The 14,478-nt window shown below is 38.6% G+C and overlaps 1 protein-coding gene across 1 annotated transcript; it reads left to right on the top strand.

The window, feature by feature from the left end:
• Positions 1 to 2,674: 2,674 nt before the first annotated feature.
• On the top strand, positions 2,675 to 13,714 carry LOC311298546 (uncharacterized protein). Its single transcript, XM_084421566.1, has 3 exons — positions 2,675 to 2,776; positions 7,351 to 7,479; positions 12,420 to 13,714. Exons 2-3 carry the CDS (start codon positions 7,395 to 7,397, stop codon positions 13,451 to 13,453), a joined length of 1,119 nt encoding a protein of 372 aa, XP_084277692.1. The 5' UTR covers positions 2,675 to 2,776; positions 7,351 to 7,394; the 3' UTR covers positions 13,454 to 13,714.
• Positions 13,715 to 14,478: the final 764 nt, after the last annotated feature.

Raw genomic sequence — 14,478 nt, 5'->3', positions numbered from 1 at the left:
ATAAACGCTTAGAAACGCCCATATAGCTAGCATGATGCCTTCTATTTCTAGATGACAAAGACAAAGTTTACCAGTACTACGACACTATGACAAAGGTTACCGGTACTTTTCTGAACTAACGTCATGATCACTGCCAATAGATATAAAGAAAACGTTGATTTTTCACTCTGTGCTATTCAATGACAGTAAAAAATAAATAAATGTGTCGTTATTGTGCACTGCTGCTCGTAGACTAGCTCCAGTGCTCATTGCTACGTTGCTAAATGATAGCAACTCACCAGGACACTTCACCAACTCTCCACTCATTCTCCTCGGACCATGCATTTAATTGGCTTTGATGGCCATCATTTTTGAGACATTTTAAAAATGATATAACAAAGTAGTTTTAACAAACAAAAAATTTACTCACCTTTCTTATAGATTTCAATAATATCCTCACAAATGATCATTTTAAAGTAAATTTTTGCAGTTGAAATCAAGGTATGCGCTCTGTACAGAACACCATTAACGTCTGTGAGTATCCGAACCCGGGGGAGGAGGGACTTTACCCCACTCTTCTCAAATACTATTGGTCCAAAAGACATCAATCAAAGAATAGATCCTCCAATGGGAATTTCTCCAGAGAATGAGCACTCACACAAGCTTGTCTGGCTCTCAGCAACAGAGGAGTGGCCGCTGACGTGCGGTGAAAGGTGAAAGGTGTACGGAACATGGTTAGTCTACGTTACTGTATTTGTCTTATTCATTTTCAGTAACGATTTACTGTTTTAATTGATTCAATTTAAAATGTTATTAATATTTTCTCCTCATCAAAAACATAACCGTAACCCTATTGATATATTTAACCTAATTTGTATAATTATGTGAACCCATATATTCTGGTTTAAAATGAAGTTTTGATGGAAAGAAAGGCAAATAAGCGATTACTGTCTATGGCTGCGTTCCAGTCCACTTTTAGACACGCACTTGCCAACTTCCCTAAGCACTTCCCCTCGGGGGAGATCCCTGCCGCCATTTTGAAGTGCGTTCCACCTGGTGTAGTGGACCAGGGACGTTTATATGGACAGACCCTCACTCCCTTGATTTTGACAGAGGGAGCGAGTCTACTTCATATGTACACTTCAGGCACCCCTATGTCCCACAATGCAGTACGATTGTGACATCACCACATATTTCGTCTAATCACCACCACAACAAACAACTCTGTGATATATTAATTAATTATAATTTTTTTTATTTAAAACAACCCAAACACACATATATACATTTGGATGCTGCATTAAACAAATTCTTAAAGGGGAAACAAATGTAAATAATAAATCAACTCCACAGCTGATTCGACTGCAGAGCTTCCGCCAGTAGTGGGCACTGAGTGAACGAGACGGAGGGAAGTTAGCGGGTGAAGGGCAGGACAATTTTGGCTCAGTACTAGGACCGTTGCTGTTCCCTCTGTACATGCTACCCTTGGGAGATATCATTAGGAAGCATGGCATTAGTTTTCACTCTTATGCTGATGATACGCAGCTCTATATTTATTCTCGCCCCATAGAATACATAGCTGATATGACGCCTCAACTCTGATGCCTACTGAAGAGCTGAGACTCAGGCAATGTATAAAGAAATTTATTAAAAACAATATTGATCATTTATTAGGTTATTTTTAATTAGTAAATGGTTCAATGCTGGTTATTCATTTTAAGATGATCTACAATGAAATAGTAACGACGTATACTTTTCACTATTGGATTAAATTCACGTCAGGCCATGTAACCGCCGTAAATTGTTCAACAAACCAGAGATAAACATTAATTTGTTACATTTTGATGGTTTATAATTTGTGTCTATTTACTACGAGTCAAAATTAAATACAATTTATTCATTGTTAGTTATATAACATTTAATATTCAACAATATTATTGATCTGCCTTACTTAAGGTGGACGATGACGCAATTTTCATCTAGAAACAAACTTTGTTGTATTATTTTCATGTTATCACTGTGAAGCTGCTTTGATGCAATCTGTATTGTAAAAAGCGCTATATAAATAAAGGTGACTTGACTTGACACAAACACACACACACACACACACACACACACACACACTCTTCTCAAACAGCATCCCAAAAAAATTAAATGAGGTGAGATAAGAAAAAAAATGAGATGGGAAGAAAAATTATTTGTCAATCCTTTTGCGTTTTTTTGCAAGCGTTTTTCATGGGAACGCAAAAGCATTGACATTATTTTTCCTCTCATCTTCTTACATCTCTATCCCAAAACTGTACATATTGTTCCCTTATTCCTACATGTAAGTTCTAAAAAGGTACGTTATAATTACTGAAAGGTACGCTGTACATTTGTTTTACTTATGCAGTATTTTGCCGGCTGTAATCTAAAGCGTTACTATTAAGTTATTTATGTGATCTATTCTCCCTATAGTGATTGCACAAGGTATTTTAAAAACTGAGGTTGATTTTCTAAATGTTATGATGTTCAACAGGATACCAGGAATGACCTGTATCACAGTTTTGGGAAACAAATAAATGAATAAACTTACATTAAACGATCAGTCTATCTCTGTTTTATGTTTTTACAATACAGCAGGTATTTTAACATGTATTTCACGTTATTTCTTGTATGTGTTTTTGTATATAGTCTACATTTCTATGCACTTCAGTGATTTTAGCCTGTGACCAGGACTTTTATTTTGGTGTGTTGCTGTGACGTCATAAGGCTGCGCCGCGCTACGCTGAGTCTGTTATGAATCTGCTGAAGAAAGGTTTGTGTTTTTAAGCATTTAAAGTTTTCAAATAGGCATAATGTGTTAATGATCCTGCAATACCAGAGCGTATATGACACTCGTTTTTAGTACTAGCAGTTTTATAGCACTTACTGTATTTGTCTTATTTATTTTCAGTAACGATTTACTCTTTTAATTGATTCAATTTAATTTATATTTTCTCCTTATCAAAAACATAACTGTAACCCTATTGATATATATGTATAATTATGTGAACCCATATATTCTGGTTTAAAATTAAGTTTTGATGGAAAGAAAGGCAAATAAGCGATTACTGTCTATGGCTGCGTTCCAGTCCACTTTTAGACACGCACTTGCGAACTTCCCTAAGCACTTCCCCTCGGGGGAGATCCCTGCCGCCATTTGAAGTGCGTTCCACCTGGTGTAGTGGGCGAGGGAAGTTTATATGGACAGACTTTTGATTTTGACAGAGGGAGCGAGTCTACTTCATATGTACACTTCAGGCACCTATATGTCTCACAATGCAGTACCACATATCTCGTCTAATCACCACCACAACAAACAACTCTATGACATATTAATTATTATTTTTTTAGTTTAAAACAACCCAAACACACATATATACATTTGGATGCTGCATTAAACAAATTCTTAAAGGGGAAAAAAAATGTAAATAATAAATCAACTCCACAGCTGCAAAGCTTCCACTCGTGCAACGTAAGCAATGACGTACATCCGAGTGAACAAGACGGAGGGAAGTTAGCGAGTGAAGGGAAGGACAATTTTGGACTGGAACTTTTACTCTATGTCTATGTACACTTCAGGCAGCTCCATATACCACAATGACACGATTCTGACGTCAATGCATATTGCGTTTAATTTACCCCACCACAAACAACTCTATGATATAATTTTTTTTATTTTATTAATTCAACAACTCAAACACATCTATATACATATAGAATGCTGCATTAAAGGTACAATATGCAAGAATTTTGCATTAAAATATCCCATAATCTCAAGGCCAGTGTTATATATTTTGTTAAGGTGATTACTTACAATATCCCAAATGTTTCCAACTATTTTTAAATCGTGAGAAAATTGAGATTTTAACCAAGGAAACGGGGCGTTAGAGCAGGGGGGAGCTGGGAGTCGCCAGTCAATGGCGTCATATCCGCGTTACCCTCGGTTTCCGCTCGTACTGCGTGGGGTCCTGGACAAATGCGGAAGTTGTAGTTGTAGCGTCTATCAAGCAACAAACGTTAGCTTGTTTCGTGCAGTCGTTATGGAACATTCTTTACCGATTGCAGCTGGTTCTGTCGACAAAGCATGCTTAATTTTATATTTTCCAAATGTAGCATTCGGTAATAGTTATGTTTATGTAAGGGAAGTATTATTGCTTTAGATTTGTGTTTAGTTTATTGACATTGTTTATCACGTCTGGTGTTTATGGCCATGTAAATAAATATAGCATGTGTTATACATAAAGATTAATAAGTATTTTGGCAAATGATGTGGGTATGTTCAAATGTACTTTTACAACAATTGTTTAGAACACGTAAAACTGCGCCGCGTTATCACAACAATGAATTCGACATACAGTAACATCTATGATAACCAATGTAGTATTAAACCTTACTTTTCTTGCGGTTAATTCATTTTAATGAAATAAAAGTGTGATGAGGTTCAAGAGTCAGGAAGGAAGAAGACAGGGGTCGGCGTGACTGGGACTCGTACTTTATTAAAATAAAGCAAAACAAACAAAAGTCGCGCACAACGCGCATTCAGCGTGGCAACCGCGACGGCACAAAACAGTTCAAAAATGAGAGCTCGGATCCACCGGTTTTCTTTCTCTGCGTCCAATTTTCTCTCCAGTCTCTCTCTCCTTCCAGCGCGCGGCTTAAAAGCGGTCTCTCTGCCGATCACTGCAATAAGACACAGGTGTTCGTCATTTGCACTTGACCTACTTGCTCGTCTCTTCTCTCTCCCATTACAGACCGCGCTGAACCACGCCCCCCTCGCCACAAAAAGCATGTCATTATAAAAAAAGAACTTAGCCTCATCCATGAACGATTCCCGTCTGACTGATTTACATCCACGGTGGAGTTTAAAACAACAGTTCCCATCATTCCACGCTCCTTCACATCGTCATCAAGCTACGCCGTTGTTGTTTGTAATGTAGCGCCCTCTAGCGGCAAAAAAATCTTGCATATTGTAGCTTTAAACAATTTTGTAAAAAACAAAAACAAAAAAAACAACCCCATAGTGGATTCTAAGTGATCAAGGGCTTCAGCACGTTCCAGTTCAGCCGATTGCAAAGCTTCCGCCAGTAGTGGGCACTCGTGCAACGTAAGCAATGACGTAAGCAATGACGTACATCCGAGTGAACGAGATGGAGGGAAGTTAGCGAGTGAAGGCCAGGACAATTTTGGAGTGAGATTTGTGTTTCATTAGCCGCTGTGCTTCTCATCGTGTGCGACCGACTTAAAGGGATAGTTCCCCCAAAAATGACATATTCTTAAAAAATGTCTTTGAAAACGTACTCTAGCGTATGTGTACAGTCGAACGCATGGTCTTTCAAAGTATACTGCATTTGATAGTGTGTGTGAACACAGGCGGTCGACACGTGCGCTCTGGAAACTTTCATCTTTGTCCAGTGTCTGCGCTATTTCTCTCCAGAAGTTATGAGTGATAATAATGTCTCAAAAACTGCCACTAGAGCACATACAGTCAATTATATATTAAAATTAATATAGCTAAAATGTATTTTAAATAAAGTGCAAATAAATACACATTTAAAAATAAACAGAATTTTCACTTCAAGTATATTTTTCTAAAATACATTTTAAATTTTATTTTAAAGCGTGTTAAAAGTTGTATTGTGAAAATAGGTAAAAGCGTGATGCAAATATACTTTAAATATATTTAAATATAGTAGCCTACAATTTTTGTTAGTAAATTTGCAATGTACTAGTGAATATATTTCATATACAATAAAGTATATTTTTTTTGGAACATGCGTGAAGTGAAGTACACCCTAGTGAAAAAAAGTATACTTTAAGCGCATGTCGACCGCCTGTGTTCACTCACACTATCAAATGCAGTATACTCTGAAAGACCATGCGTTCGACTGTACACATACGCTAGAGTACGTGTAGAAAACGAAGTATACTTTGGGCTTAATGTGGAAAGATAAAACTGAAACTGCAGACTCTGGTATTGCAGGATGACACGACTGTGACCTTCATCTGCTGGTCGAAATGCTGTAAATGCAGCGAAAACACAAACACACTTTTACAAACCAACTGCAATGTTTTCATGAAAGGTTTATCTATGTGTGACCTGTGCTAGTTAAATGAGCCGGAATGCGCACGGGCTAATTTCGAGCTACAGGTAAAACAAGTGAATTTGTCGATTTTGAGGTTTTCACAGAAATTAGTTGATTAATCCCTCATCCCAATGCTCCAAATAGCAGTTAAACATCTACAAGTATCTTTATTTGTGTGTTTTCGGAGAGGAGTACCTTTCCTTTGTCCATGAGAAATGTCGCTTCTCGACTGGCGCTTCCCCTCAGCTCAAGTTTGGTATCGTTGTAAAGCGCAGTATTCCTACTTTGTGAATATTTATAGTGAATTCTCAATGGCGTGAGTCTGAACCAGTGAAATGTGACTTTCAAATGTAAACAAAACGATCTTACTCACACTGACAGACACATCCGAAGTGCGCTCACAAAGACTCTCAGACACGCGTGATCCCGATATACGCGTACTCCACACACAGAATTACAGTATTTCAAAATATCTGTCTCACGCAAACATTATCTGTTATGTCTTAAGGGAACGTTTAGGCCTAACTGTTGGGAAAAAACATCTGATCTGTAACATTATATAAGATCTGTGTGGTACAGTAGGTCTTAAGCTGTCTGTTAAATAAAATAGTAATAGTAAAAAAGTAAATGGTAATCAAACAGTTGTGGTATCATGGGGGGAAAAAGTCGAGTATATATTTGTTTCCTATAGATATTGGTTTTGAAATTTGGTGTGACTCTGTTCAGGAACCGTCAGAAAACTCGATTTTTCTCAAAATTGACTTTGCTGTCTCTATCGACTTCAGACAGGTGTAATTCAGTCATTCTTTATCATTTTGAAGGTTTTTTAATAGAAAATGAAATAATGAAAAAATAACAATAACAAATGTTTTAAAATTTGTTCATTCCGACTCCTTTTGCCAGCACGGGTCACATTTATTGAAAGTTTAATCAATTTATTTTAGTCTATAAATCGTATGAAGTGTCATTATAATTGTATTTTTTTTTTTTTGTCTAATCAGTTTAATAATAATAATTCGTTACATTCATATAGTGCTTTTTCTGAGACCTCAAAGCACTTTACATATGGAAGGGAGGAAGTTTAAGTCCATTAATTCATGGTTTATGTGAAAAGAGGTAAATTCATAGTTTAAGTCCATTAACTCTCAGTCTGACTGACTCCCTCACCAGTGCGCTGAACTACTGAACTAGAGCTGATTGAGACGCACTCAGAGATTCACTGTGGATTTATTTTTCTTTCTTGACAATTTGTCCAAACACACAGGAAAACTCCAGGAGAAGCATCCGAGATCCTCGTGATTATAAAAGATGGCGTTTTTTAAACAGGAGAGTGAAGACATAAAGATTGTAGAAGTGTACAGCTTGAAACCCAAAGATGCTGAACAACAAACAGGTTAGTTTCATTCTCTTCTTTTTATCCTTATTAAAATGTCGGCCTCTACAGAAATGAATGATATTTCTGAAGAATGTCAAATGAGTGTCCTAATTAAAGCGGTTTTATTTGACATGGACCGGGTCGCCTCATGTGGACAGACATGTTTGTTGAGGTCACATGATCAGACTAATGCTAATGCTGCTTCAAGAGCCTCTGAGAAACTCCTACTTCCATGTTGGACATTCAATATTACGACATGTAGCACATTAAAGGCACACTATGTTAGATTTTTGGATTAAAATATCCAAAAACCACTAGAACAATGTTATATATTTTGTTGATTTGTGTACTTACATCATCCCAAATGTTTCTAAGAATGTTTAAATCCAGAGAAATAAGCAGTTTTAATAAGGACACGGACCGTGTTCGTGTGTCGCCTATCAATGACATCATACCCTCGTTTTATTCTGTAGAAACCATGGAAACACCAAAGGCGCCTTAATATATTATGTGTTTTATTTGGCTGGTGAGCAACTGTTTGGATATATTCATAGAGAGAAAACTAATCATTGTTATACAGCTCAACATAGTCTTTTTGTTTAAATCTCTCTTTCTTGATTTACAGCGAGTACCATTTTTTACGTTATTAAATCTTTTTAAAATCCCCCGAAGTGCCCTTGAGATGTTCAACCCCTCACTTATCTGGTTAATGCACTTTTGCAGTAAACTGAACAAGAAGCCCTGGTCCCCAGCAAGAACGTTAAAGTGGGACAGGTCATGGAAATTCGCCTTCATTATGGATGGACGATCCACGTTGCGAGGAGCCATTGCACGCAGTGCGGACTTGAACTCCAGTAAAACTGCATTTAATATTTCAGCAGTCTTACACTTGGCTACATATTTATCAATGAACATATTGTCTATTGTCCCATTGCTTTCTGGAACAACAGAAATGTTCATAAAATAGCCCCCCTCAACATGGCCCAGCGTCCAACCAGTGCAATTGTGCAGTGCACTCACATATTTCTGAGTAAGGTTGCTCAGTTTGAAGTGCTTCCTCAAGATGTCATAATGTTCATTCATCATATGAGGATGAAATTCCGGCAGGAACAGATAGTGAACACGACCATGCACACCATACAACTCCTTCAGCTGTACAACAACCCCATCAATATCATACATAAAGTATATGCTGTCACATTCAGCAGTTGTACAATGAATGGGGATTTTCACATTCTCATCAGCTAAAAAATCCTCCATTTCAGGAAAACCTGCAACAGCAAGACAAAATGTTGTCTCTGTTCACCCTCCCTGCCTCATAAAGCACTGACTTGGCCATAATGCACTGTAATTTTTCCAATTTGCTCTGAATACAACCACACAACCTCCCTATTCAGTCTCCTCACAGCAACACAGCTGCTGTGGTCTGTGACCCTGCTAAACCAGACGTTGTTTGTAAACAGAGAAAAAAAAAACCACTGCCATTCCCACAGTATTCAAACTCAGTTCAGTTTAACCAAAAAATATGCATTTTATTAATTTTTAATAGGTTTTAATGGTCATACAATGAATTTTAATGTTCCAAAAAATCATAATTACCCATATAATAATAAATTTGGGGTAAAAATGAGTTGTTAATGTATGATCACTGAATAATTACAACTTTAAATCAAAAAATGCTCTTTAAAAATCACAGAACATACCAATTAACGAACACCACTAACCACTCGATGAGTTGCACAGTTTTGAAAATGAACGTTAAGGGTTGTTTTAAGGACATGTTTGTGCATGGCCATAGACTCCCAGTCTAAAGCGGTCATGGGCAATTCTAAAATAGTCAAAAAGTCGAGACAGGACCCATCGTCAACATTTCTGTGTCCACCACTCTAGTTCATCCAAAACAAACCAGAAAAGAGACTCAAAGTGCTAAATACCGGAATTATCCTTTAACTTTGAAACAAATCCTCTCGCAGATTTGCCCAGGGGATTAGTTTTTATCAGTGGATCTGAAGGACAATTACTTTCATATCCAGATAGCCCCACATCACAGTCCTTTCTTGAGATTCACGAGTCTTACCAATCTGCAGTCCCACCACTGTCCTTAGCTCCTCGCACATTTACGAAATACGTGGATGTGTTGCTCTCCCCACTGAGACAGATGGGAGTATACATCTGTATCTACCTCGACTGTAGCTTGGTTGCTTTTAGCCCAATCGAAGGAGAAACTATGCATGCAGAGATCTCTGCTCCTCAGCTTCTTGAAAAGTCTGGCGTTAAGGATCAACCTAAGCAAAAGCTCACTGTCCCCCAGCCAACAAATCCCATTCTTGGGGCAGTCCTCGACTCTGGCCAAATGCGGGCCTGGATTTCACCGGAGTGCTCTCTGAGAATTCAGAGGTTGGCGGCGTCATTCGGAGTCGTGGACAGCCTTCCCCTAAAAAAGTTTCAGAAGCTATTGGGCCTCATGTTAGCAGCCTCCTCAGTAGTTCATAGTGATGTATGTCTCGAGACCGGTCTCGAGACCACTTTTACGTGGTCTTGGTCTTGTCACGGCCTTGACGGTCTTTGGTCTTGGTCTTGTCTTGGTCTCGGACCTCTCGGTCTTGTCTAGGTCTCGCTGTCTCAGACCGACATAGTGGTCGGGGATTTAGCAATACAATAGGCTACTACAATATCCACGACGACACAACGTTCGATAATGCAACATTATTATCCGCAACGGAACGGATTGAAGCGCGCGTCCAAGTGAAGACAGTGCGGCGTGTGCGCCCAATATACAAGAAAACACTGTATCCGCGCCACTGATCGCAGCGGCAACGAGCACTTTGATCACTTGATTTAAAAAACACATATCAGTGACATGATGGGTTTTAACTTCATTCAGGAGATTTTGGGTAACTGCACAACTGACAGATGACTTTGAGCGCACCGCCAACGGTGTGTGTGTGTGTGTGTGTAACCATAGCGACAAAACGACCAACTTTCGGATCCTGCACTTAAGCCTATAATTTTGTTTTTAAACATTTTATTATGTATTTAAAAGTTGCAGAATGGATTAATTTGGAGACTCCGAAATCAGCAGGCATTTGCTTAGATGAATTTGTGTCTTTTGATATCTCTGTGTGTGTGTGTGTGTGTGTGTGTTGTTTGATTACAGTATTGTATTTAAGATGGTGTTAGACTAAATAAATGGTCTTTTAAATATCATCTGCATATCTCCGTTGTGTTGACTAAACATTAGGCCTAATCCAAGTTTATAATTGCGTATCTTTAATTTGATGTTATGTTGAAAGTATAATTTCAATTGGTTACATATTTCTCATTCTTTAGACAGTTGTTGGAGGAGCAAGATGGTGTTGGAGGTGTTTGATGTTTTGTCAGATGAACCAGTCAGTACCAGTCATGTCAGTCCTCAACAGTACACAAAAGTTAAGGGAGTCTCAATCCTCTAATAGTGCAGTAACAGCCGTCATGCAATTGCTACACATAGTTGATCTCACCCTGCAAAAACATTTACAGTGAGCTCACAGTCACACACATGACATGGTCTGTCTCTGTATTGTTCTGCTTGTGTAGTTGAAGTAATACCATCTAATATGTATTGAATGTAAACTGCGGCTGAACCCTAGTATGCTGCTGTTCTTGAAATCATATTGCTTAGCTTCAACACTAGTCTATTTTTTTTTCCCTCCGGTCTCGACTTGGTCTCGGTCTTGGTCTTGACTTGGTCTGTCTTGGTCTTGGTCTTGTCTTGGTCTCGATACCCACTGGTCTTGGTAGTGTCTTGGTCTTGGTTTAGGCGGTCTTGACTACAAGTCAGTCAAGTAGTTCACTTGGGGTTGTCGCTACAACACTTGTTAAAGGTGTCCTACCTTGAGTGTGGCATCAGGGCCGTCTCATTTTCAGGGTGACCCACGGTTGCATCAAAGCCCTGGTCCCCTGGAAATCGCCCTATCTGTATCAGCTCGATGCTCGGTTTCACTCATGGCACCACACTGGCAGAACCAGTCGTGGTTCCCCGGGATGGTTCAGCCACTATCAGCAGCACCATGCTCAGTTACATTGGTGGACCTCCTCTCCCAAGCGGGAGGGACAGTTTGGCATCCCCAACCCGAGTTGTGGAGCCTCCATCTATAGCCGCTTGATGGGAAACTTCATGTCTTTCCCGAGAGATGAACACATTTAGCCTCTTCTGCTAAATGTAGCATCGGTCAAGTGAGTTGGCGATTTGCTGGTTCGTTCAGAGGAAGCATCTTGCCTCGATTTTGGGCCTAATGTTAGTAAAGTCATCATTAGATAAAGAAGGGGCTATGTGCCTAAAGTGCTTTCCATGCCCTTTAGAGCACAAGTCATACCGCTCTCTGCTCTCCTTTTACTGAGGATGAGTAAGCACACGGTCCAGGCCCTTAGGGTGTACATTGAGCGCCGTAGCCAATTCTGGCAGTCAGAGAACCGACCGAGTCCTTCGGAGTAATTATACAAGCTATGATCTTGTATGTAATTCATATGTTTGTTCCAAGGAAAAGTGTACACAGCTGTAAAATCTGCATACTGTTGGGTTACACATTTCAAAATAAATACAATACTTTTTTTTAGATTAACTTAAGCTTATTTATTGATACTGTTATGTTTAAATAAATAATAAATAATCTTTCAATAAATAGACTAAATTTAATAATCCGGCCCTCGAATGAAGCTAATTGAATAGCCCTGCTCTAGACGGTGTGCGTACTCTTATACTGGAAGTGAAGTAAACAGAATTATTTAAACTTTGTTTTACACTGTTTATGCGTAAGGCCCCAGGCGTAAACTTGTATGTTTCTCCCTTATTTACTTCTGATCTGATCGACCAGAACACTTCTTAATACCTGGTGTAAACAAGGCCTTTGTTGGGTTTGATGTTTTGCTGTGTGCCATTAAACTAGGGTTAACTTGTATTTGTTTTTGCTTTTCTTTAGACCCAATGCAGCTGAAAGACGAGAGTCAAGAACCGGAGGAATTTGAAGTAAAAAATCAGAATGAGAAAGATCATGATTTCAAAACTACAGAAAAGTCTGTTAGTTGCTCAATTACAAAAAAGGTTTCTTCACAAAAAAGAGCTGTGAAGACAAAACCTAGAAGTGATTTCACCTGCCAACAGTGTGGAAAACGTTTAACTCGAAAATCAAGCCTTGATGCCCACATGAGAATTCACACTGGAGAGAAGCCGTTCACCTGCCTGCAGTGTAAAAAGATTTTCAGTCAAAAACGAAACCTTGAAGTCCACATGAGAGTTCACACTGGAGAGAAGCCGTTCATATGCCAACAGTGTGGAAAGAGTTTCACTCAAAAATCAAGCCTCAATATCCACATGAGAGATCACACTGGAGAGGCCCCATTCACCTGCCAACAGTGTGGGAAAAAATTCACTCAAAAAGGGAACCTTAATGTCCATGTGAAACTTCACACCGGAGAGAAGCCTTTCACCTGCAATCTGTGTGGGAAGAACTTCACACTAAAAGGAAACCTACAGATTCACATGAAACTTCACACCGGAGAGAAGCCGTTCACATGTGATCTGTGTGGGAAGAACTTCACACTAAAAGGAAACCTACAGTTTCACATGAGCATTCACACCGGAGAGAAGCCGTTCACATGTGATCAGTGTGAGAAGAGTTTCAGATGTAAACAAACTCTTGAAATCCACATGAGGATTCACTCAAGAGAGAAATCCCATCGGTGTGGAAGGAGCTTCAAAGACAGTAAACACCTTAAGAACCATGCAAAAACACACAGCGGAGAGAAGCCTCACATGTGTCTTCACTGTGGAGTGACATGCTCAAGCAAAGCAAGCCTTAAGAGTCACATAAATCATCACACTAGAAAGAAGCCTTTTGCGTGTCCTCAGTGTGACACGAGTTTCACAAAACAAAGAGACTTGAAACATCATATGCAAACTCATTCTGGAAAGAAACCTAAATGTTCTAAGTCTGCCAAGAGGAAAAAAAAGTAATATCAAAAATCACCTGTAAATTTACTCTGGAGGAAAGTGATTTAATCTTGCTCAGGGTCAGATTTGTTTTTGTTTTTCATCACGCTTGCAGATACACTTGGCAATTTTAAATGCCACCAGAAAATCGTTGTAAAATTAATTTTTAATATATGTAATTTATTTGATTGTTCAGTACATCCGAATCAAAATGTTAGATAAACTTGTTTTGCTGTGAAATGCCACAATGTAAATGGAGAAATTGCAAATAAAAGGGCATTAACTGAATAAAATAATGAACATTGCACTGAATTATTTTATTCCTCTTCAGTGAGAGAATGCACAAGTAAACGTATGGTTTCAGTCGTGACTTGAATATGCCTACGGTTGGGAGTATGAATAGCAATATTCAATTTGAAATCTAATATTCAAAATGGCTATGTAAAATGGCAATGTATTTCTGTATATATATATATATATATGTGTACATTTTCCATACCAAATGTGCTACGTTTGAGGCAAAATGATCATTTAAATCCTATAATATATTTTACATTTGCTATTTCCTACACTAGTTTTAATAGTTTAAACATACATTTTAATGTTTTATGAGTTACAGAAATGAATAGATGTGGTAAACATGTTCAAGCTTCACGTCCTGTGCCATGTCTGAGGTCAACAGAATCGGTCTTAATTAACCATAAAAGTCTCTCCAATGGTATGTGCTTGGCCTGCCTTGGCAATACGCAATGCAACACGATATGACGCTTCAGTGGCTTTTGCATTTAATTTAACAATCTCCCACAATTTATTTCTGACCTTGAAAAGGATTGAAGTCTTCTATGGAAAACTCTGGCTGTTTTCCTGCTACCTCGGCATTCTTGGTGTCGCCAAAGTTGTGCAGGTCTCATGCTGTCATTAGCCAGAATCTCCTGACAAACGTTCATCCGCTGGTCCTGTGCACATAAATCCTTAACTCAAACACTGATCATCATATCATCATCTTTTGGGTTTAAGCCCTGAAACTGAAGGCTTTGAATCTGATGGTC

Source organism: Rutilus rutilus, assembly GCF_951802725.1.
Source record: "Rutilus rutilus genome assembly, chromosome: 10".
Lineage (NCBI taxonomy): Eukaryota > Metazoa > Chordata > Actinopteri > Cypriniformes > Leuciscidae > Rutilus > Rutilus rutilus.
This window is presented reverse-complemented; position numbering and strand designations above follow the sequence as displayed.

Excerpts from the sequence above, each read along its gene's own strand:
- LOC311298546 (XM_084421566.1), top strand. The coding sequence starts at position 7,395 with ATGGCGTTTTTTAAACAGGAGAGTGAAGACATAAAGATTGTAGAAGTG. Across the intron at positions 7,480-12,419 it reads AGATGCTGAACAACAAACAG|ACCCAATGCAGCTGAAAGAC; the intron begins GTTAGTTTCATT and ends GCTTTTCTTTAG.